Genomic DNA, 25,577 nt, shown 5'->3' on the forward strand with positions numbered 1-25,577 from the left:
ACGCCTGCGCCTGCGCACTCGGAACACCGCGCACTCCCGGCAGTTCCGGATGGACTGCATTTCCCAGAAGCCACCGAGTTCGCATCAGCCTCGGCCCCTGGGTCCTCTTCCGGTGGTGGAGCAGCTGTGGTCCCTACGTGGTGAGTAGATCGTATCCAAAGATAAAAATCGGCGGAAGCTTCCATAGTCTCTCACTGCAGCTGGACTGGAACCCGCGGTGGGGGTGACAGGCGCTCAAGGCAAGGACGCTCCGGGCGCGGACGCGACTTGTCGGGCCTCGAGTCTCAGGCTGGTGTCTGCGTGAGCAGCCTAGAAGATTTGTATGCCTATTGATATTTGTGTGTGTGTGTGTGTGTGTGTGTGTGTGTGTGTGTGTGTGTGTGTGTAGGTGTAGACGTGTCTCCGTGACAATGTGTGCGTTTGTGTGTCATTATTTAACTGGGCGATTGTGCGTATTTAACTGCGTGGCTTATGGATGAGCGAGAGTTGTGTGGCCATGTGGGTTGTCACTGGAACACTTGGCTCTAGACTTCGCTGATTCCTCAGCCCTCTCCCCTCACAGCCACTTGGGGTCTGGCGCAGATAAAGGAGGGAAGCCAGATTCTGAGCTTTAGAATGGAAGAATGGAGGATCCCAGCAAGAAGACACAGACTCGATCATGAGATGAGATTTTCTGAAGCTGGATGCGGCCCCAAGACAGGCTTCTGGGAAGACCTGATAAGGTCCCAGGAGTAGGATTCCATCCTGGGAGGGTCCCCTTAGAAAGTTCCGAGGGGCCAGCTATGTTTCACAACCACAGCATTTCCAAAACTCTGGCCTCAGGAACCTGCTGTGAATTAGATAGATTCCACCCTAGACATCAGTGACGGGGCCTTTCTCATACTGGGAAAGGTCAACGCCGTCCCAGTCTCCTTCCTACTCCCATTTGGTTGTTTGTGGTGGACTGGGAAAAGGGGTATGGTCATGGACGGAGGGTATTTTGTAAGTGAATATGCTCTCCAAGAAATTGCCTTCTCTTTTCCCAGTGCTGCCTGTCTTGGAAAAAAAAAAAGGATCCTGAGAGAGGAAAGAATTTTTGTTACACAACTAAAAGTTTAAGTTCAGGTGAGTTGGTGTTTCCTCATTATTCATAAAACACACTTTAATGTTAAAATCATGTAATCCTTCTTTTCCTTCAGCTGAAATGTCCTGCCTGGTACTGACATATCTGTAAATCATAGGGCCATGCAGAGGAATCACCCCGTCAGGGTCCCCAAGCCCTTCTCTCCTGTGGCCTACTGTTAGCTATTATATTTCTGTTTTTGACTAAAAATTAAATTAGTCTGTAATAAACACCATTATGCATAGATCTTTATGTCCTATTATAGTCATAACCTAAGGATAAATTTCTCGTTTTGAAATTTGAGTCAAATACCAGATATTTATGCTTGTACTCATTGGAACACAATGACAAGAAGATATAGTTGCTATCCTCAAATGACTTGTTATCCAGTAAAGAAATGAAATCAGTGGACCTAGAGACTATCATACAGAGTGAAGTAAGTCAGAAAGAGAAAAACAAGTATCATATATTAATGCATATATGTGGAATCAAGAAAAATGGTACAGATGAACTGGTTTGCAAGGCAGAAATAGAGACACAGATGTAGAGAACAAATGTATGGACATCAAGGGGGGAAAGGGGAGTGGGATGAATTGGGAGATTGGGATTGACATACATACACTAATATGTATGAAACAGATAACTAATAAGAACCTGCTGTATAAAAAATAAATAAAATTTTTTTTAAAAAGAAATGAAATCAGGATAGGAATAAGTAAGATAGAGGATCTGAAATGGCACTAGAGAAATTCAGGTGACCTGCCTCGAGTTGGTAGTAAGGGACATCATTTTGTTTATAGCAGCACTGCCAGAATAAGATCAAATTATGAGAACTCTGAAGAAAAATGGATTTTACACCTTAGCGTTTTTATTCTAGTGATGTTAAATGCATAGTGACAGTAAATGCGACAAGATGTCTCAACAGCTGTTTGCAGGACATCTTAGCTAGGAGGACAGGTTCAGAAGCAAAATAAATTTACCAATCAGGAATATATAATAGGAAGGAGCATTGAGACTACCATTAATGTATACAAAACATCATAGCCTCCAGTTTACACACACATACATTTCTATAGACAAACAAATTAGGGTTGGTTCAAGTACTGGGAACTGATGGAAATGAAGTAAAACCTTTCAGTAAAAACACAGGAACTGTTTTTAGAACAGCGTTGGTCCTCAAATGTAAGCTGCATCAGAATCACCTGCAGGGCTTGTTCAAATTCAGTTTGCTAGGCCCCAGCCTCAGAATTTCTAATTCAGTGAGTCTGGGATGGAGCTGAGAATATGCATTTCTGATAAGTTCCCAGAGATAAAATTTTGAGAACCTTTGTTATAGAGTGTACTAGGCTTTATCTTCAGGTTCAGGGATATTAAAGGGGGGGAGGAAGAGGTGAGATTTTTTTCCACCTGTTTGGAGCAGAGGTTGCTCCTTTAAAGAATAAAAAACATATCTCTGTGTGTGTATGTGTGTGTGTATGTGTGTGAAATTAAGGAATGGCTATTGTTTAAAATTTTCTGAAATATACATTTAGGAAAAGGAAGAAAACCAGGGCTATGACATACAAGCAATGTTAATAAATAGGTACATACATTTATATATTTTTAAATATTTATTGATGTCTCACTTTTTCTCTATATATTGATAAGTACATATATTTTTATAAATATAATCATATTTTGTATTTGTATGATTTTGTGCATTCGTAACCTAATTTTTTAACAGTGTTGAGATGCAATTCACATACAACACCATTTAGCTACTTGGTGTACAATTTTATACATTTAATATATTCACAAGCTTGTGAAACCATCACCACAGTCAACTTTAGAACATTTTCATCAACCTAAAGAGAAACCCTATTCCTATCAGCAGTCACTCCCCATTTCCTGCAACCTCCCCAGCCATGGTCAACCACTTACCTACCTTCTGTCTCTATTAATTTGCCCCTCTGGACATTCTGTAGAACTAGAATCACACAATATGTGGTCTTCTGTGACCAGCTTCTTTGAATTACCATAGTGTTTTCCCTGTGGTTCACATAGATTCATCCAGGTTGTAGCATGTGTTGGAACTTTCTTCTTTTTTAAGGCTGAATAATATTCCATTGTATGGATATACCATGTTTTATTTATCCATTCATCAGTTGATGGGCATTTGAGTTGTTTCTACTTCTTAGCTATTATGAATAATGCTGACAGGAGCATTTGTGTACAGGTTTTTGTGTAGACATATATTTTTGTTTCTCTTAGGTATACACTTAGGAGTGGAATTGCTGGGTCATATGGTAACTCTTTTGAGAAACTGTCAGATTGTTTTCCAAAATGTCTGTACATTTTACATTCCCAACAGCCACTTGTGAGGGTTCCAATTTCTCCACATTTTCACCAACGCCTGTTATTATCTGTCCTTTTTATTATAGCCATCCTAGTGGGTATGAAGTGGGTCTTGTGGTTTTGATTTGCATTTCCCTGTTGGCTTATGATATTGAGGGTCTTTTCACGTACTTACTGGCGATTTGTATGTCTTCTCTGGAGAAACGTCAGTTCAGATTCTTTGCCCACTTTTTAATTGAACTTTTGGTCTTTGTAACCTAATTTTTTTACTGACATGATATTTTGAATATTTTCATTCCCTTAACAGTTTCTCAAACTTAGCATTTAATGACTGTTTAATATTTCATTACATGGACACATCAGCTGTTGCTGAGTTTAGAATGCTGAACATGCCTGCTCTCCATACTGTACCACTTCTATATCTTGATCAACTTCACGTCTTCCAATTTCTCAGGCCATATGGGAACTTAGGTCTTTGTAATTTCAGGGGTAGTGACGTTTGGGAATGTGGCAACAGCCTCTACTGATAACTGTACTGTCTCAGAAGAACTTGTATAAGGATGTGATACTGAAAAATCATAGAAGCAGAGTCTTTATGATCAAATCTTTAAATTCAAAATGTGATTTCTGGGGCTTTTTTCTTCCCTTAATGTGACCCTCTAGGGAGGTTGAAGTGTTTGAATTTCCGAGGGATTTGAGATTTAAATGACTGTTCTACTCTATTTTCCTTGAGGCATCATCATCCTGGTTCCTTGAATGGCTTTCCTTTGGCCTTTCTTATGCTGGACTTCCCTGCCCCTTCACCACAGGACTGTATCTGGATTTGTTGAGAGCTGCAGCATGCCTAAGTTCCATTTCTTTTATGTGCAGGTTTTTCTGTTTCCAAGCCAGGTGTAATTCCTGAATTGGAACAAGGAGTCCAGGCCTAGTAGGTGGAGAGTGTAGTGACAAGAGGATTGGTCCAGGTGAGTCAGGGGAATCCAGAAAAGGGAAAACTATGGAGTATCAAAGTTCATCACTGATGACACAGAACCTTGATATTCCAGTATGAGACAATCAACTCAAAGACTTTAAGCCCTTGGAGAAAAAAAAGGCCTCTTCATCATACCCCATATATCACCATATTCATCTTTTATTTCACCCTCCAATCTCAAAGAGAGTGGTTAGCTCTATTATAATTTTTATTATAGAAGTAATATATTCTCATACAATAATTCAGAAAGTACAGAGAAGCTCAAAATGAAGACACTGCTCTAAACATTTTACTCCAAATTTTTTTATCCATCCCTCAATGCACATGCATATATTCATACATGTTATTTTACTTGTCATAACAGGGTAACGTTTTGAAATATAATGGTTTTACCCATTATCATCAAATAAAGGTCTCTTTCATTTTTTCATGGAAATATATATAATAAAGTATACATATCTTAGCTGTGCATATAGTTTAATGAATCTTTACATTTGAAAACACCACCCAAATCAAGAAATAGAGCATTTCTATCCCCTCTTGGAAGATGTGCTTGTGTCCTGTCCCAGTTAGAACGAACCCTCCCCCACAAGAAATAAACATTATACTGACTTCTATCACTCAAGATGAGATTTGTCTGTTCTTGAACTTCATATAAATGGAATCTCTTGTCTCTGCTGCTTTTTGTCCAAAACTGAACTTTTGAGACTCATATGTGTTGTTTTGTGAATCAGTAGGTTACCCCCAACCCAAGTGTTGTGTAGTATTCCATTGTTTGACCTTACCACAATTTGTTTATTCATTCTTATGATGATGAGTTGTTTCCAGTATTTGGCTATTATGAATAAACCTTCTATGAAAACTCTTGTACAAGTCTTTTTGTGGACACATGTTCTTGTTTTTCCTGGGAATATACATGGGGGTGGAAGTGGTTAACTTAATTTACACTCCGACTGCAATCTGCAATGTATGCAAGGTCTAGTTACTTCTCAAACTGGCCAACACTTGATATCGTCAATCATTTTAAATTTAACCATTCTGATGCATGTGTAGGAGTATCTCATTGTGATTTTAATTTGTATTTTTCTGATAAATAATGTGAGCATCTTTTCATATGATACTGCCCATTTTGACATATTCTGATGAACTGTCTATTCAAATCTTTTGTCCATTTTTTAGCCTGGCTTTTGTTCCTTTTCCTATTGATTTGTAGGAATTTTAGATATATTTTGAATACAAGTCCTTTGTGTGTGTATATAAACCTCTGTGTGTGTGTGTGTGTGTGTGTGTAGAAAGAGGCAGAGACAGACAGACAGATAAAGGGAATATCTCCTATTAGCCTGTAACTTCTTATTCACTTTCTTAATGATATCTTATAATGAAGAGATAGTCTTAATTTTAACTGAGCTCATTTAACAATCTTTTTCTTCTATGGCTATTGCATTTTTGTTCTGTTTAAAACATCTTTTCCTGGGGAAGAAGGGACAGATCTTCCTTATGGTAGAATTCCAGTTGTTAAATGTAGAAGGAAAGAGGGACATAGAAAATGGCCATTAGGCAAACACAACAGTAATAGTTGTTTCAGGCGAGATCCACTGGTAGATGCTAAAACTAGAGGGTGAAAGTTTGAAGAGAAAAAGGGTTTGCATAGTGTCAAAGGATTCCCCATCACCCACGATATTTATTAACAACAGAGGGAAAGGTAGTACCTTTCTAGTGGGGAACCCATCAGAAAGCAGTTTCACCAAGTGATCAAGGTTAACATCATCAGTGATAAAGTATTGACATCATGAGCCCTTTCATATCATGCAATGAGAAGGACAGAGCATCACTGTGGTACTGCCAAAAATGCAGAGCCTCATTCCAATTGTGAAACATCAGACAAACCAAGTGGAGGGATGTTTGATAACTTAAATGATTGGTACTCCTCCGAAGTGAAGAGGTCAAGAATTAGGTGTGATAGACAGACTTTAGGTTGACCGCCATGATTCCTGCCTGCTGGTGTCTAGGCCATTATATAATCCCCCTCCATTGGAGTGCAAGCAGGACCTGTGACTTGTTTCTAACCTATAGAAAATTGGTGAGGGGATGTCAGTCCTTTCATTGATTAGGTTACTTTATATGGCAAAAGTAATGGGATGTTGCTACTATGGTTACATTATTTCACATAAGACTCCATCATAGGGACTTTCCTGGTGGTCCAGTGGTTAAGACTTTGCACTTATACTGCAGGGGACGTGGGTTTGATCCCTGGTCAGGGAACTAAGATCCCACGTGCTGCGAGGCGTGGCCAAAAAATACCAAAACCAAAACAAAAAAAGACTCCATCCTAGCAGACTGGAGCTAGAGACTCTACTTGTGGGCTTGATGAAGTAAGGCAGTGTTGGACAAGCCCTTGCAAGAAACTGCAGGCAGCCTCTAGGACCTGAGGTCATTCTCCAGCTGACAGCCAGCAAAAAGTTGAGGCCCTCCGTCATCCAGCCGCAAGGGTATGAATTCTGCCAACAATCTGAATGAAATTGAAAGTGGATTCTTCCCCACTTGAGCCTCTGAATGAGAACACAGCCCAGCTGATACCTTGTTTGCAGCTCCTAAGACCAGCATGAGGAGACCATCCATCGAAACTGTGTCCAGACTCCAAGTTCACAGAAACTGTGAGATAATAAATGTGTGTTGTTTTAAGCTAAATTTGTGGTAATTTGTTATGGCAGCAATTGAAAACTATTACCATAAGAAAGACTGTGGAGATTGGAAGGGACTGAGGAGAAATAACAGCTCAATGCAGTGTGGGATCATGTATAGGATCCTGGAAAAGAGAAATGACATTAGTGGGAAAAACTGGTGATATCTGAATAAGGTATGCCATTTGTAGTACTGTACCAATGTTAATGTCCTGGTTTTGATCATTGTCCTATGTAAGATGTTCACATTAGTTTGAGTGGTATATAGGAAACTGTACTACTCTTGCAACTTTTCTCTAAGTCTAAAATAAGTGGAAATAAAAATTAAACCAAAAAAGGAGAGAAAATTTTGCCTACCCCAAGATCATGAAGATATTTTCCTGTTTCTTCTTACAGAAAATTTATTGCTTTAGCTTTCACATTTAGGCCTATGATCCATCTTGAATTTACATCTGTATATGTGGTGGGATCAGGGTCAAAACCATTTTTTCCACACAGATTGCCAATTGCTCAGGCACCATTTGTTGAAAAGACTATCCTTTCTGCTCTAAGTCAGACTTTTATTGTTAAAAAAATGTGACTTTATATGTACGGGGCTCTTTCTGGACTGTCTGTTCTGTTGGTCTGTTTGTCAATCCTGTGTCAGTCTCGCTGTTTTAATTACAGTAGCTTTATATTATGTCTTGACATCTGGTAATGTACATTCGACAACTTTGTTCTTCAAAATTGCCCTCACTGTTCTGGATTCTTAGCATTTCCATATAATTTTAGAATGATTTTCTTAATGTTCTAAAAAAAGCTGCTGATATTATTTAGAGATGCATTGAATCAGTAGATCAATTTAGAGAGAATTGGTCATCTTAAAATAGATTATTCCAATTCATGAACATGAAATATGTTTCCATTTATTTAATTCTTCCTTAACTTCTTTCCTTAATGTTTTGTTGTGTTCAGTCTAAAAGTCTTGCACCTCTTTTGTTAGATTCATTCCAAAGTGTTTTATATTTTTCATGTTTTTTATGAACTGTTGGGATTTTAAAAATCTAATTTCTCAATAGCTTTGCTTTAATATAATTGTTTGTTTCATACTGTGACCTTATAAAACAAACTTTCTAATTCACATATTCTAATAGTCTGTAGGATTGAAAAATTTTTTCTATGTACAAAATCATGTTATCTGCAAATAAGTATGGATTTACCTCTTTCCTTCCAATCTTCATACCTTTCATTTCACTTTTTTCTCTTATGGTATTGGATAGGTCTTCAAATACAAAGTTAAATGGAAGTGGTAAAAGTGGAGACCCTTGCCTTATTCCTGAACTCAAGACAGTAGTCCATATTTTACCTCTCAGTTTTATTCTGTAGATCCCCTTTATAAAATTAAAGAAGTTCTATTCCTAGTTTGCTGAGAATTTTGTACATGAACTGATGTTGAATATTATCAAATGGTTTTTCTGCATGTAATGAAATGATTGAATGGTTTTTCTCCTTTATTATTTAAAGTTTGAAGATTACATTGATTGCTTTTTAAAAATAAAGTAACTTTGCATTTTGAGAATAAATCTCTTGGTCATATATATCACTGGGCTCTCCTTGCTAATATTTTATTTAATATACTTGCATCTGTGTTCATGAGAGAGATATATTGTAGTTTTCCTTTCTTGTAATGTCATTGTCAGGTTTTGATATCACAATTATGAGTGCCTCATGACATGGTCCATTTTTATTTGTTTTCTAGAAGATATTGAGTTTGATTGGCATTTTTTTGTGTGTGTGTGGTATGCGGGCCTCACTGTTGTGGCCTCTCCCATTGCGGAGCACAGGCTCCGGACGCGCAGGCTCAGCGGCCATGGCTCACGGGCCCAGCCGCTCCGCGGCATGTGGGATCTTCCCAGACCGGGGCACAAACCCTTGTCCCCTGCATCGGCAGGCGGATTCTCAACCACTGAGCCACCAGGGAAGCCCTGATTGGCATTTTTAATTCCTTAAATGTTTGGAGAATTTGCCACTGAAGCCTCTGGGCCTGACATTTTATGCGAAGGTCCTTAATAATATAGATTTAATTTCTTTAATAAATATAACAATATTCAGATTTTCCATTTCTTATATCAGTTTCATTGAATTGTGTTTTCAAGAAATTTTAAAATTTCATCTACATTTTCAAGTTTATTGTCATAGAGTTGTTCATAAAATTCTGTTATCAATTTAATAATGTCTATAATATATGTAGTGATATCTCCTCTTTTTTTTTTTTTTTGCGGTACGCGGGCCTCTCACTGTTGCAGCCTCTCCTGCTGCCGGAGCACAGGCTCCGGACGCGCAGGCTTAGCGGCCATGGCTTACGGGCCTAGCCGCTCCGTGGCATGCGGAATTTTCCCAGACCGGGGCACGAACCCGTGTCCCCTGCATCGGCAGGTGGACTCTCAACCACTGTGCCACCAGCGAAGCCCCAGCAGGTGGACTCTTAACCACTGCGCCACTAGGGAAGCCCGATATCTCCTTTTATAGTCCTGATATTGGCAATTTATTTCTTGAACAGTATAGCTAGAGGTTTATTAATCTTATCTCTTCAATGAAATAGCTCTTGGCTTTATTGATTTTTCTCTGTTATAGATCTGGGGTTTTTTTTATGCCATTCGTTTTAGTATGTTTTACCTTCTGTAGGCTTAATTTGCTTTTCCTTTTCTAGCTTCCAAAGGTAGATCATTGATTTTTAACCATACTACTTTATAAAACGTAAATTTATGTTTGGGTGAAGGGGATCAAAGAGTAATAAGAAAGGAAAATAATAAGTGGGCAATCATTATAAATGCTCATGCTATCTACTGGGAGAAAATAAATTATGGGTTTATTTGGCACTGTAGTAATTTGACAAAGGATTTTCATAATAATTTCACTACTAATTGATTTACTATGTCAATATGTCTTTAGTACACCTAGTAATTACCAGTGGTAATTAGATAATGAATGGCACTTATCTGCAGCATTTGTAAAAACGAAACAAAAACAAAAAATATATATTTAAAGCTAAAAATGTCATTGTAAGCATTGGTTTGACTGCTTCTCACAAGCTTTGTTATGCCATACTTTTATTATCATTTAGCTCCAAATATTTTCTAGTTTCCATTATGATTTATTCTTTGACCTGTACTTATTTAAAGTGAATTTTTATATTTGGAAACATTTGAGAAATACCTGTGTTTTTTTTTTTTTTTTTTTTTTTTTTTTATTTTTTGCGGTACGCAGCCCTCTCACTGTTGTGGCCTCTCCCGTTGCGGAGCACAGGCTCCGGACGCGCAGGCTCAGCGGCCATGGCTCACGGGCCCAGCCGCCCCGCGGCATGTGGGATCTTCCCGGACCGGGGCATGAACCCGTGTCCCCTGCATCGGCAGGCGGACTCTCAACCACTGCGCCACCAGGGAAGGCCGAAATACCTGTTTTTGAGTTCCAAAATATACATTCTTTGATATCAATCCTTTGAAGTTTATAGATACTTGTTTTATGGCCCAGAATATTCTGAAAAATATGCAAAGAATGTGTAGTCTGTAGTTTGTGAGTATAATGTTCAGTTGGGTCATTTTGGTTATCCCTGTTCAACCTTCTATGGCCTTGTTGATTTTTTTTTCTCTTCCTGTTATCAGTTACCAATGGAGGGTATAAAAAAATCTCTAAATTTAATTATAAACTTGTCTTTTAATTCTGTTGACTTTTGCTTTTGAAGCTATCTCATTAGTATAAGGAATGTAGGATAACTGTTATATTCTTGTTGAATTGTAGGAAATATATCTTTATTACTTATAATACTTCTTGCATTCAAGTCTATTTATCTGTTGTTAATATACCAGTGTGCTTCTAATTACTGTCTAATATACTTTTCCACTCTTACTTTTAACATATCTGTGTCTTTAAAGTATGTTTCTTATAAGCAGTGTAATTGATCCTGTTTTCAATTTAATCTGAAAATCTTAGTTTTTAATTGCAATGTTTAGTCCATTCACATTTTATTACAATTACTGATATAGTTTGGTTTAAATCTGCCATCTTGCTATATGTTTTCTGTTTATCCCATTTATTCTTCATTTCTTTATTCCTCCTTTCCTGCCTTCTTTTGAATTAATCAGGTATTTTTCATTATTCCATTTAATCTCCTCTATTAGCTTTTTTAGTTGTGCATCTTTGTATAATTCTTTTAGTAGTTACCTGAGCTATTATAGGATGCATCTTTTTTTGAACATCTTTATTGGAATGTAATCGCTTTACAATGTTGTGTTAGTTTCTGCTGTGTAACAAAGTGAATCAGCTATTATGTATACATATTTCCCCATATAGGGTGCATCTTTAATACAGTCTTCTTTAAAATAGGGTTTTTAGGGGACTTCCCTGGAGGTCCAATGGTTAAGACTCTGCACTCGAAATGCAGGGGGCACAGATTCGATCCCTGATTGGGGAGCTAAGATCCTGCATGCCGCATGGCACAGCCGAGAAAAAATTAAAAATGTAGGGTTTTTAACCACATACCAAATAACATAAGAACATTTCGATAGTTTAAATCCATTTATGCTGTCTTGTCGTTCCTTCTTCCAGTAATACAATCTTCACAAAGCATTCTAGTTTTGGTTCCTTTAAACAGTCCATTTGTTTAGTCATATTAGTCATATATTTACTTGTCCACAGCTGTTCATTGCTTTTTGGCACATTCATGCTTCCATCTAGGATTATTTTCCTTTAGCCTGACTACTGTCCTTTAGTATTTCTTGTATTGTGGGTCTGTTGATCAGAAATTCTCTCAGCTTCTGTTCAAAAAAATCTTATTTTACCCTCATTTCTGAAAGATATATTCTCCAGGCATAAGATTCAGAGTTGTCAGGGTTTTTAATTTCAGCACTTTGAAGATACAATTCCATTTTTCAGGCTGCTAAAGTTTCTGTTGAGATAAGAACTATTTTTGTTGTTGTTGTTTATTTATAACTGATGTCTTTTTAAACTACATACTTTCAAGATACGTTTTCCAATTTTGTTTTTCAACAATTTGGCCATGATGTGCCTGGGTAAGAATTTCCTTATTTTATCTGGTTAGGTTTGCTGAGCTTTTTGATTTATGTATCAAGGTATTTCATGAGATTTGGAATGATTGTGTCCATTATTTATTCAAATCAATTTTCCGTTCTATTTTCTTTTAGGTGTTCAATTCCACATTTTGTCTGTTTCTTGTATTTCTCTTATGTTCAGCTCTGTTCTTCTTTCTCTCTGCGTAAGATTATTGTTAATTTGACTTTATGTTAATACCATTTTCTGCTGTTAAATCCATCCAATACATTAAATATTTTTGATGTTATATTTTTATAACTATAAAATGTTCATGTGGGTCTCTTTTTTATGATTCTACTAAATCTCTATTGATATACTCCATTTTGCATTCCATTTTGTCCATCGTTTCCTCTATTTTCTTTAGCATGTTAATCATAATATCTTCAAGTCCTTGTCTACTAGCTCCATTGTCTGGATCATCTTTGGGTTTATTTCTGTTGAGATTTTTCTCTTGAATATCAGTAACTTTCCTGTTTCTTTGCATTTTTCGTAAGTTTTATCATATACTGGCATTGCTGATAATATAGAGACTCTGGATTACGTTATCTTCTTTTAATAAGTCTATGTCAGGGTTTCTCAACCTTAGCACTGTTGATATTTTTGACTAGATAATTCTTAGCTGTGGTGGGGGGCTTTCCTATGCCTTGTAGGATGGTCAGCACCATCCCTGATCTCCACCCACTAGTTACAGTAGCAACCCTCCACACATTTTGACAAACAAATATGTCTCCAGACATTGCCAAATGTGCCCTGGGGGGCAGGATCACCCCCTATTGAGAACCAGTGATCTGCACAATCATTTTCAGTATCTATTTCATTTTCCATTATATGAATGAATACACTTTATTGAATTAACTACCCATCTAAGTACATTTAGATTTTTCTCCAGCGTTTTTTTTTTCATTTTAACTAGTGTCTATCATCATATTCCTTTATATATCTCTAGGCACATTTTACAGTTATTTCCTTTAGGTGAAGCCTCAGAAATGGCCTTTCATCATTAAATTCTTCTTATGCATAATTTTTCGTACATGTCTCAATTGCACTAGGTTTTCACAGGTCTATAGGACAGCATGAGAATGTTCTTTTCCCTACAGCCTTACTAATATGTGGTGTATCATCAACTTTTAAAATCTGACAGTTGAATACCTGTAAAATTGTACTATCTTTGTTGCTTTAACACATCTCTTTAGTAAATCTTTTGACAGGTGCTGTCTTAATTATTTATGTTCAGGTTTCATATAATGAAAATATCTGGGTGTCAGAGACAACAGTTCAAAAAAAAGTTGACTTTATAATTATAGAAATGTGATTGAAAACATCACTTCTACTTATAGTTTGTGATATGGGAAAATACCTTTACTTCTTTGAGCTTTTATTTCCTCATCTGTTGAATTGAGTTAATAAGTACATTTCAGGATTAAATGTTAATGTGTATAGCGCAGCTATCACATAAAAGGTTACAAATATCTGTGTATTACTGTATGGCTTTAGTGAGCATGAATTCACACCTCCCTTGTGGGTCCTGGGTGGCAGTAATTCATGCCAGCAAGCAAAGTGGATCCTGATAGGGAAATCCAGGTTGGTCAGCCCAGAGGACCTTGGAGTCAAGTTCAGGCTTCACATGGGCAGACAGTTTTACGGTGGTCAAGTTTTCCAGGTTGGTCCCTACTCTTTTCTGCCTTTTTAAAAAATTTATTTTATTTATTTATATATTTTTTTTTGGCTGCATTGGGTCTTCATTGCTGCGTGCAGGCTTTCTCTAGTTGCAGTGAGCGGGGGCTACTCTTCATTGCGGTGCGCAGGCTTCTCATTGCGGTGGCTTCTCTTGTTGCAGAGCACGGGCTCTAGGCACATGGGCTTCAGTAGTTGTGGCACGTGGGCTCGGTAGTTGTGGCTCGAGGGCTCTAGAGCGCAGGCTCAGTAGTTGTGGCTCACAGGCTTAGTTACTCCACGGCATGTGGGATCTTCCCAAACCAGGGCTCAAATCTGTGTCCCCTACACTGGCAGGTGGATTCTTAACCACTGTGCCACCAGGGAAGTCCCTGGTTTCTGCCTTTTGTCTGGCAGAGTCCAGGTCCACCTTGAGGCCATGAAGGTTGTTGAAGTTTGTGTTGTTTGGCCTGGTCTCAACCCTGGAAGGTAGGGCTGAATTGGAGAGGATCTACTTAGTGTGACTGGACAACCCAAGCTGGGTACATTTGGCATGATCAGAATGACAAATAGGCCAGAGGGGCGAGTCTGGATCTGGCTTTGGTTCAAGAGAGCCTCTGCTCTGTATCCACGCTTGTGAGGCTTGTTTCCCAGACACAGGAAAGGGTTTGAGTTTGTCTGGACTCTGTCTCATATCCCCTGACATGTATTTACGTGTTTGGAAGGACAGAGAGTGGGCAAGGATGGCGAGAAACAGGAATAAAGAAGATAAAAGAAAGGCTCTCTTACCTTAATTTGGGGAGTTCTGAGCTACATTGGGTCTCAAGGCTTCTTTTTCCTCCCTCAGCCCTGGCTTCTCTGGACTCAGCTTCCGAGGATGATTGGCAGTTCTAAAACCATGGGCCGGGTAAGTGGATGTCTCTCCTTCCTGAAATATTACAATTTTTAATTCAGATAATATTTTCATTCTTTATCCCCAAACCTCCTTCCTAGGAAAGCTGTATCTCAGCCTGTTTCACAGTTGTTGCCTTTACAGAGAAGGATGGTGTCCTCCCTATTTGCTCCCTTTTTTCAAACTGATTTTTCAGTTTTTCATCAAATGATTTATTCCTCTTCTATATGTTCAGTCTTCTCTCGAGAGCAGTGTTGGAGCAGTAAAGGGGTGAAGTACCTTGAAGGAAGTATTTTAGCTTCCCTTGTTAGGTCTGTAGTTTCCTTGTATAGAAATGATGGTCCTGTTTGACCAGAAGAGGGAGAACTTTCTCCATAGTTTTCCAGGTAGATAAGGGAGAATTTGGTTTCGAATGGTCTCAGTCCCAGTGTGAGATGAGAGCTCAGCTTTGAAAAGCTTTTAGGTTTGGGTTGAAATGGGATTGGTGCCTGGCTAGAGAGAGGATGGGTTCTGGCTAAGGAATCACTGAGAAGTGAATAGGGTTCTGAGGCCCATTTTGTAGGGGAAGAGAGATTGCTTGGCTTGAGTCACTCAGTGTTGTTCTGGATCATCCTACATTAGTGTGTTCTAACTCAAGAACCAGAAGTTCAGTAGGGATTGTAGAAAGGGAAAATGAGAAACACATCTGGTGGATAATACTGAACTGTGGGGAAGAGGTTAAAGAAAATTTTGAAAATTAAAATTAAAGAAATTTTTTGTGCTCCAACAGGATTCTTCGAGACTGGGTAGGGAATATACTGCAGATATGCTAATTTATTTATTATTTATTCTCATCTACCCATGTCATGATCTTTAACTTCAGCCTACTTGTTTTTATATATCACCCCATACTTCAACTCAATATTCCATTTTGAAATTTTTTTTCTACTTTTACAAATAATACATGAATTTGTCATTTCAGGTGCCACTGACATTCAGTGATGTTGCCATAGACTTCTCTCAGGAGGAGTGGGAATGCCTAAACTCAGATCAGAGGAATTTGTATAGAGATGTGATGTTGGAGAATTATACTAACTTGATATCACTGGGTAAGGACATCTGCCTGAAGTAATGTAGTATCTGCTATCTGGAATATCGACTTTTTCTACTGTATATTTTATGCTCTGTGCCAAGAAACTAGGGAAATTTCTGCTCCATATTCTCAAAGGACTATTTTGGGCTTTGTTAGATTGAAATAAGCACCTAAATCTTTTTTAAAAATTTATTTATTTATTTATGGCTGCATTGGGTCTTCGTTGCTGCACGCGGGCTTTCTCTAGTTGTGGCGAGTGGGGACTACTCTTTGTTGCAGTATTGTTGCAGTATGCAGGCTTCTCATTGCAGTGGCTTCCCTTGTGGAGCATGGGCTCTAGGTGTACGGGCTTCAGTAGTTGTGGCATGCGGGCTCAGTAGTTGTGGCACATGGGCTTAGTTGCTCTGCAGCATGACAGCACCTGTCCTTCATTTACCTTCCTACCTCCTTCTGATCCATCCTGCAGTTGCTTTTTCTAAATGACCAAAGGATTGAATTCTGGGAATTTTCTGCATAACTGCTGGCAAAGAAAACAAATGTCAAATTATGTGTATTGTCATAATGTCAATAAATATTCTATTTTAATTGCCAATCCACCTACATGGAGAACAGGTAACATAGTCCTGGTTTTCTCTTTATTACAGATGAGTCTTTGTAATTTTTACAGTGGTAAAATGAGTCAAGATCATTATCTTTTTGAGTATTTTCTGTTATAGCAGTGAAAGTGTTGGCTTTCAGTGATTTGATAGAGTCTACTCAGAAGTGTCTTTGTTCAGTTTTTGGACAATACTTGACCGTTCTCTCCTCTCCTCTGGAATTCCAGTTATACCTACATTAGATCTTTTGAGAACTTACCTCTCTAGAAACTCACTTTGTCTTTTATAACTTCCAGTTACCTGTTGCAATTCTTTTATTTACTGTCTTTTTATTACTATTTTTTATGTCTTAATTAATTTATTTATTCTTATTTATTTATTTTATTTTTGCCTGTGTCGGGTCTTAGTTTTGGCATGTGGGATCTTTCACTGCAGCACGCAGGCTCTTCGTTGAGGCGAGCAGACTTCACTCTAGTTGTGGTGTGTGGGCTCCAGAGTGAGCAGGCTCAGTAGTTGCAGCATGCGGGCTTAGTTGCCCCTCTGCATGTGGGATCTTAGATCCCCGACCAGGGATCAAACCCACGTCCCCTGCATTGGAAGGCAGATTCTTAACCACTGGACCACCAGCGAAGTCCCTGTTTTTTTAAAAATTTAATTTAATTTATTTTCTTTTTCTTTTGTTGACTGCGTCGGGTCTTAGTTGCATGCAGGCTCTTTGTTGTGGCGTGTGGGCTTCTCTCTAGTTGTGGTGTGCAAGTTTTCTCTTCTCTAGTTGTGTCGCATGGGCTCCAGGGCACATGGGCTCTGTAGTTTGCGGCACATGGGCTCTCTCGTTGAGGCACGTGAGCTCAGTAGTTGTGGTGTGCAGGATTAGTTGCCCCGTGGCATGTGGGATCTTAGTTCCCCAACCAGGTATCGAACCCGCATCCTCTGCATTGGAAGGCGGATTCTTTACCATTGGACCACCAGGGAAGTCCCTCATCTGTTTTTTAAACACTTCCAGCAATAGTTATTTTGGAATTCTTGTATGCCTTCATTGTTCGGTATCATCTGTGGGTCTACTTCTGTTGTTTCTGTTTTTATCTCTTGTTATTTGTCATATGGTAATGCCTCTCCAAGTTACTAGTAATAGTGATCGTGTGCTGGACATTGTGTACAAAAGAACTGAAGAGGTTCTAGATAGTGGTATCTTCCACCAGAAAGAACTTAACATTTTCCTCTCTGGGTCTGCAGAATAGCAGATATTAAGCTGGGTCAGTGCTGGTTTTCAGTTTGGTAATACTCAACTACCTCTTTTTTATCACTGTGCTCAGAATCAGTGAGTTTCTCTAGGGGAAAAGCGGTGGTAGATCTTCAGGGCCAATTCACCACTCCTTTAATGGCTCTTATCTGTTTGGATTTTAAATTTAGTCTCCCAATGGATCTTTTATTTCCAGAAGAAATGCTGACAATTAATAAGCTAACCATTGGGCTTCCCTGGTGGTGCAGTGGTTGAGAGTCTGCCTGCCGATGCAGGGGATACAGGTTTGTGCCCTGGTCTGGGAGGATCCCGCGTGCCGCGGAGCGGCTGGGCCCGTGAGCCGTGGCCGCTGAGCCTGCGCGTCTGGAGCCTGTGCTCCGCAACGGGAGAGGCCGCGGCAGTGAGAGGCCCGTGTACTGCAAAAAAAAAATAAAAATAAGCTAACCATCCATTTGGTAAGTTAGGAAGAGCACAATAGACTTGAAGAAAGTGGAAGAAAGGAAATAATAAAGGAAAGAACAGAAATTAATGAAATAAAAACTGAACATATAAAAGAGCAAGTCAAAACTATAAATTTGGTTATTTCAAAGAATTAATAAAATTGGTGCAACTCTCTCAACATGAATCTATGTAAGGAAAAAAGGGGGCCTCATTACAAATCCTGAAACCTTGAAAATATGATGCTAATTTTGATAAACATTATGCCAAAAACTGAAAAATCAAATGAAATAAATTATTAGAAAATTTTAATCTACAAAACTAATACTCAAGAAAAAAATAGAAAATATGAAAACTCTCACAAGCACTTAAGAAACTGCATCAGTCATCAAGAGCCTTCCCACAAATTGGAATATTCAGGCCTGCATGGTTTGTCATTAAAGTGCAAAAGTTTGAACATGTAAGAATTTGGGGGAAATTTTTCCCATGGCCTTTTATATGTGAATTCTGACAAAGGATAAGCTACAGAAAAGTAAGAGATGACTAGAAAATAGCTACTTGAAAATACAGAGTATATTTATAATAGCTGTCTAAATATCCTTGTCTACTAATTCTATTATGTGTCACTCCTTGCTCTGTTTCTTTTTATTGATTTTTCTCCTAGGAAGGGTTATATTTTCCTACTATTTTGCATGCCTGATAATTTTTGTATTAGGTGCCAGACATTGCAACGTTTACTGTGTTGGAATGCTGGATTGGGGGACTTTGTTCTGGGATTCAGTAAATGGAACCTGTTGATCCTTTCACGGTTTGCTTTTAAGCTCTGTTAAGCTGGGTCCAGAACAGCTTTTAGTCTAGGGCTAATTTGGCCCTGCTACTGAGGCAATAAGGTGTGAGAGATTAGAGTCAGAGAGAGATAGTTGTTAACTGTTGCATAATTTTCAGAAACTAGATCATTATTTTACTCAGTTGCCTTCTCCACTGACCTTGATTTTTATCCTTACTTACCTTGATTTTCATCCAAGTTACCTTTTTTAATTCACTATTTTATTCTACAGTTCATTATTTAATAGTTACCTGTGGTAGAACTTGTTTTTCAGTGGTAGTTGAAAGAAATTTTGAATCCATACTTGAGTTTTCGAGTAAGAAAATAAGTAGTAAAACAAATGAGACAATAAATATGTACGAGAGAAAAAGCATCATGAAGACAAAGAATTAGGTGTTGGAATATAGAATAAAGGATATGAATTTACTTACAGTTAGCAGAGCCAGCCTTTCTGAGGAAGTGATTTGTAACCTGCAATACCTGGAGATAGTCATTTAGAGAAGCCACCTAAGAGGATTCCTGCAAGGTAAAGCATCCGTGTGAAGCCACAGGCAATGGGAAAAGTTGCAGTATGTTCTAGTAGCTGAAAAGGTGCAGTGTGGTCAGATATAGGGAAAAAGATGTCAACGTCTTGAAATGAATTTGTAGAAGACAGAGTCTTCTTATTTATGGTTATGTGCTTGGGTTTCATTCTAAGATAAAGACAGACCATTGAAAAAATTACACAGAGAGCCATCTGGTAGAGAATATTAAAAATGTAGATGACCAGGACCTATTCACAGATTCTGATTCACTCAGTCTCAGTGGATATCTAAAGGGTAGTATATACATGAGCTGATCATGCCTCTTTGAACCATTATTATAAAACTTCTCACTATCCCCCTCCAGGTTGGCACACACAGTTTTGAGGACATTAGCCTGCTGTTGTCCCCTTTGCCTGGCAAAGCAAATAAAGCTATTCTTTTCTGCTTCACCTCCCTCAAAAAAAAAAAGGGTTGTATATTTAAGAAATTCCTGTGGTAATACTGATCCACAACTAAATATGAGAGCTACTGATTTTTCTCTTTGCCTATTCACAAACTTTACATTCTCATGTTAGCTTTAATAATTTTCTGAGCCCTTCTTGCCTTTAAAAAATTTCATCACATTATTTTAGAATTTTATGACCCTTTTACTTCTAATGGATATACCTGTCAATTTATTATTATTCTTATTATATTTCCCCTTGTACAAGAAAAATAGCATTTGTTTATTCTCTCATTTTCTTTCAGACAGTGATTTCACAAGTGAGAGCAACAAATTATCTTCAGAAGAAAGCAGTTATGAAGTAAATTCATACCATCGGGAGACAATGAATAGAAGTAAAACCTTCAACTTTATGGCGTTTATTTTCAGAAATGACTCACAGAACAGAACTAAATTTGAAAGACAACAGGCACCTAAAATGGGATATTGTAATCAAATGATATTCAGAAAACATATATCCCTTCCTCTATATCAAAGACTTCACACTAAAGAGAAGTCATATGAATGTAAGGAATGTAGAAAGGGCTTTAGGAAATATTCACACCTTATTGAACATGTGAGAGACCATAGTGGTGTAAGACCCTATGAATGTAAGGAATGTGGAAAGGTCTTTATAGTTCTCCAGCATTTTATTAGACATAAAAAAAGTCACACTGATTTGAAACCCTTTGAATGTAATGGATGTGAGAAGGCCTTTAGGTTTTATTCACAGCTTATTCAACATCAGATAATTCATACTGGTGTGAAACCCTATGAATGTAAGCAATGTGGGAAGGCCTTTAGACGTCATTCTCACCTTACTGAACATCAGAAAATTCATATTGGTTTGAAACCCTACAAATGTAAGGAATGTGGGGAAACTTTTAGGTTGTACCGACATATGTGTCTCCATCAGAAAATTCATCATGGTGTGAAACCCTATATTTGTAAGGAATGTGGAAGGGCCTTTGGTCATCGTTCAAGTCTCTATCAGCATAAGAAAATTCATTCTGGTGAGAAACCGTATAAATGTAAACAATGTGGAAAGGCCTTTGTTCGCAGTTATCTACTTATTGAACATCAGAGAAGTCATACTGGTGAGAAGCCTCATGAATGTAAGGTATGTGGAAAAGCCTTTAGTAGGGGCTCAAGCCTTCTTAAACATAAGAGAATTCATAGTAGCGAGAAACTGTATGATTGTAAGGAATGTGGGAAGGCCTTCTGTAGAGGCTCTCAACTTACACAACATCAGAGAATTCATACTGGCGAGAAGCCCCATGAATGCAAAGAATGTGGGAAGACTTTTAAGCTCCATTCTTACCTTATTCAACATCAGATCATTCACAGTGATTTGAAACCATATGAATGTAAACAATGTGGGAAAGCCTTCAGTCGTGTCGGAGACCTTAAAACACATCAGTCAATTCATGCCGGGGAGAAACCTTATGAATGTAAGGAATGTGGAAAAACCTTTAGACTTAATTCTCAACTAATTTATCATCAGACAATCCATACTGGTTTGAAACCATATATATGTAAAGAATGTAAGAAGGCCTTCCGTTCTATCTCAGGTCTTTCTCAACATAAGAGAATTCATACTGGTGAAAAACCTTATGAATGTAAAGAATGTGGTAAGGCCTTTAATCGTAGCGATCGACTTGCTCAGCATCAGAGAATTCATACTGGTGTGAAGCCACATAAATGTAAGGAATGTGGGAAAGCCTTTACTCGTTGCTATCAACTTACTCAACATCAAAGATTTCACATTGGCGAGAAAGTCTTAATGTAATGAGAGTCAGAAAACCTTTAGCCATGACACATCCTTTAACATTATCACTCTTCTACCACCTAACGATATGGTAAAGATTAAATTATTTAACATAAAATATGATTGTTTGGAAGGGCATCTGGCACAGAGTATTTGCTTACTAGATATTGTATCATTCTTTAATGATAATTACTGGTATTACTATAAATAAATTCATGTGGAAGGAAGACCCTCTGAGCGTATTTTAAAAATCTATCGGGCTTCCCTGGTGGTGCAGTGGTTGAGAGTCCGCCTGCTGATGCAGGGGACGCGGGTTCGTGTCCCGGTCCGGGAAGATCCCACATGCTGCAGAGCGGCTGGGCCCGTGAGCCATGGCCGCTGAGCCTGTGCGTCCGGAGCCTGCGTGCCGCAATGGGAGAGGCCACAACAGTGAGAGGCCCGTGTACCACAAAAAAAATAAAAATCTATCATCATCCATATTTCATTTCAGATAATTAATTCTGGACAAAATCCCATAGAATATTTTAAACAAGAAACTTTTTTATTCAAAGCTCATCCCCCTGAAGATTAATAATGGTAAGAAACCCTATGCTTTTGCTGAATATTGAGAGTATAGCTGTTGAAAAATTGGAAAGTGGTTTGAAGAAATTTTTTATAATAATTTCTATAATACAGATAACATACAATCCACATTTCCTACAATTCATGGAAATTAGAGATTAACAATGGGTAGCCAAAAGACAGATGTTGACTTGGAGAAGGTTTCCTCAAGTATTTGAAAAATGTCATATTTACATAAAAAGTACGACAATGGTACAATGGTTTATTTACCCTCCACCTATATTTAGTATCTCTCTCTCTCTCATGAAAAAATATATATACAGATTCACATATATCATACATTTTATATGTATATATGGTATATATAATTTTGCTATGCTTTCTGAGTGAATGTTGTAGGTATCACTTCACCTCTAAAAAAATCAACATACAACTCAAAAATACAACTGCTAGATTTAAAGATTATCTTGTACATGACCACTAAGCCATTGTCACCTAAAAAACAACAGTAGACCTATAATGTTCTGTAATATTCATCCCATTTACAGACTTCTCCAATTTTTTAAAGAATGTCTTTTGAAAGTGCTGGCTTTTTTTTTAAAGCCTAAAACCAAACTAAGGTCACATATTTTATATGATTATGGCTATTGAGTCTCTTTTGGTCAAACAATTATCCTCTACCTGTTTTGTGACAAACTTTTTGAAGACTCAGGAGAAATAACCCATATAATGTTGCACATTCTGTATTTGTACTAATTTTTCTCTGAATGGGCTTAAGTTGTTTCTCTATCCCTCACATTTATTCTGAACTGGATGTTATGTCTAGAGGCTTGATTAGGTTTCAGATTAAACATTTTTGACATGATAACTTCATAGATAATATTGTGTACTCAATATTGTAAAATAACAGGTGGCACATAGTGAAGCTATGTTTGATCTCTTGATTCATGTACTGACCACCAGCTCTTTCCATTGTATCAGTACTGGTTTGGGGGTTTTTTTTGTTTGTTTTTTGCAATTAAGAAGTAGCCCACAGAAAGTCACATCACCATTCCACTTTGAAATTTAAACAGCCTTGTGTATTTTTAAAGAAATTAAGACCAAAAAACCACCATCATCTTTCATATTTACCCATATATTTACCTTTTCACATGATCTTCATTCCTTCCCAATGATCTAAATTTCTATCTGGTATCATTTCCCTTCAGCTTGAAGAACTTAATTTAGCACTTCTTGGAGTATATGTCTGCTGGTGGTGACTTTTCATTGTTTCTTTTACTGAAATGCTTTGTTCCTGAAGGATTTTTTTCTTGCTATAGAATCCTTTGTTTTGTTTTATGTATTTTTTAGAAAGATATTATATCACTGACTGCTGGCCTCTATCGGTTATGAGAAGTCATTTGAATTATTTTTCCTCTGTGTGTAATGTGTCACTTCCCTCTTTGTGCTTTCAAGATTTTATTACCTTTAGTTTTCAGCTGTTTGAGCATGATGTGCCTTGGTATAGTTTTCTTTGTGTTAATCCTTTTTGGGGTTCTCTGATCCTCTGAAATCTGTACACTCATGCCTTTCACTAAATTTCAGAAAACTTTGGCCATTATATCTTCAGATATTTTTTCTGCCCTTACTTCTCCTTCTGGGGTTCCAAGTAGTCATATGTTAAATCTTCTGATATTGTCCTACAGGTCACTGGCTCTGTTATTTATCTTCAACCTTTTTTTTTCAGTTTTTCAGATTGGATAATTTCTATTGCTCACTGATTCTTTTTTCTGTCCTCTCAATTCTGCTGTTAGGCTTATCTATCAAATGTTTATTTTGAGATATTGCATTTTTCAATTCTAGAATTTTTCTTTAGTACTTTTTTATAGTTTGTTTCTTTACTAAGATTTCCTACTTCTTCATTGCAAGCATATTTTTACAGTGCTTTTGATTACAGTGAATTTTTTCTATGTTGATTCACCTAGAAAATATGTAAAATTATTTTTATTAACTTATTAAAAGTTTCAGTTGCAACAAATGTTCCTACCCTTTTAGCTAGGTCACAAGAAAAGCTTTTCCTTTCCTTGGAGTTTCAGGTTTTGTTTGTTCATATGCAACGTGATATGGTAAGAAAACAAAAATCATATTGTCATATGGGGGGGTCTTGATTATGAAATATTTGGCAAGTATATTTTTAAGTCTCAAAGTTCAAAGTATGGTAAATCTTTGTAAAACTCTGTCATCATTCAACCAATGAGCATTGGCAAAAAACAAGATAAATAAATTCATTGTTTTCTCTTTCAACCGTTCCATAAAGTAATAATGATTCATAATATTTATGTGTATATTCTAAACAATGATACTTTTCATACTGTGGAGCAAAGCAGTTAGGAAGACATTAGTCTCTTGCCTTAAAATTCCAAGGAATCCACATTTTTAGTGTAACATTGTCAGAGCACTATCTATTGTGATAGAAATTATTTTTTTCATACCTAGTGGAAACTGGTTTTTGACATATATAAAAAATTCAAAAATATCTGTGCTATGAATCTGATTTTGTAGGCTGAAAATTGACAAAATTTCCTTTTGATTTGGAAGCCTTTTGTGATACAATGTACCCAGAGTATTAAATGGGCAGTATCTCATATTGTACAACTCATCTGAAACTAAAGAAGAATATGTGTAGCTTTACAAATTTTAAGTTGATTTTTGATATTGTTAGAAAGACCTTGTATTCTAAGGGCAGTTGTTGGGTGGCTTAATTGAAGATTCTTTTCACTTTTTATAAAATATAATTTTTAGTCTTTGCTCATAAAATCATAATAAAATTTCCACAATTAAACTAATCATTTATCTTGCTATCTCTCCATCTAAAATTTGATTCCATTTTTTGGGCAAGACCCAAAGCCATTTTATAGCTAGACAGAGTTATAAGCTCAGATTATGTTTAAAATTTATTTAAAGTTTTTGTTGCACATTTAATTCAGATTTTAGGCAACTAATTTCATCTATTCCTATTTGCTTTTCAAGAGGAAATTTCTCATCAAATTTACTAGTATTTGCTGAAAATGTCTCACAATATTTTCCACTTCATTAACTTAAATGTTCTTTTTTTCCATAATCAAACAGCTTTTTTGATTTGCTCTGTCACAGCAAATTGCAGTTGTCATTCATCATGACATTCACAGTATATCTTCTTCCAGTCTCTTATTTTTAACTATTCTGGCCATAGTACTTATCTCCACTTGATTCTGCATCAATAGTATGCTTTCATTTTAAATTTTTTAAATGTACATACTTATTTTTTAAACCTAGAATGCTAATTTAATGATAATTAAAGTAACTTATTTACCAATTATTTCCTTCATA

At 37.2% G+C, this 25,577-nt stretch overlaps 1 protein-coding gene across 3 annotated transcripts; it reads left to right on the forward strand.

The window, feature by feature from the left end:
* Positions 1-61: 61 nt before the first annotated feature.
* ZNF404 (zinc finger protein 404) lies at positions 62-25,063 on the forward strand. 3 transcript variants are annotated; one of them, XM_059044550.2, is made up of 6 exons: positions 87-140; positions 1,026-1,104; positions 4,307-4,401; positions 14,679-14,738; positions 15,685-15,811; positions 20,167-25,063. In XM_059044550.2, the coding sequence occupies exons 4-6, from the start codon at positions 14,709-14,711 to the stop codon at positions 21,687-21,689; spliced, it is 1,680 nt and encodes a 559-aa protein (XP_058900533.1). In that variant the 5' UTR covers positions 87-140; positions 1,026-1,104; positions 4,307-4,401; positions 14,679-14,708; the 3' UTR covers positions 21,690-25,063. The 3 variants fall into 3 exon arrangements, with proteins under 3 accessions (XP_058900532.1, XP_058900533.1, XP_058900531.1); XM_059044549.2 differs by lacking the exon at positions 4,307-4,401 and having other exon boundaries at positions 62-140; XM_059044548.2 differs by lacking the exon at positions 4,307-4,401 and having other exon boundaries at positions 112-320.
* The last annotated feature ends 514 nt before the right edge of the window (positions 25,064-25,577 follow it).

The sequence above is a fragment of the Kogia breviceps genome, chromosome 18 (assembly GCF_026419965.1).
Source record: "Kogia breviceps isolate mKogBre1 chromosome 18, mKogBre1 haplotype 1, whole genome shotgun sequence".
Lineage (NCBI taxonomy): Eukaryota > Metazoa > Chordata > Mammalia > Artiodactyla > Physeteridae > Kogia > Kogia breviceps.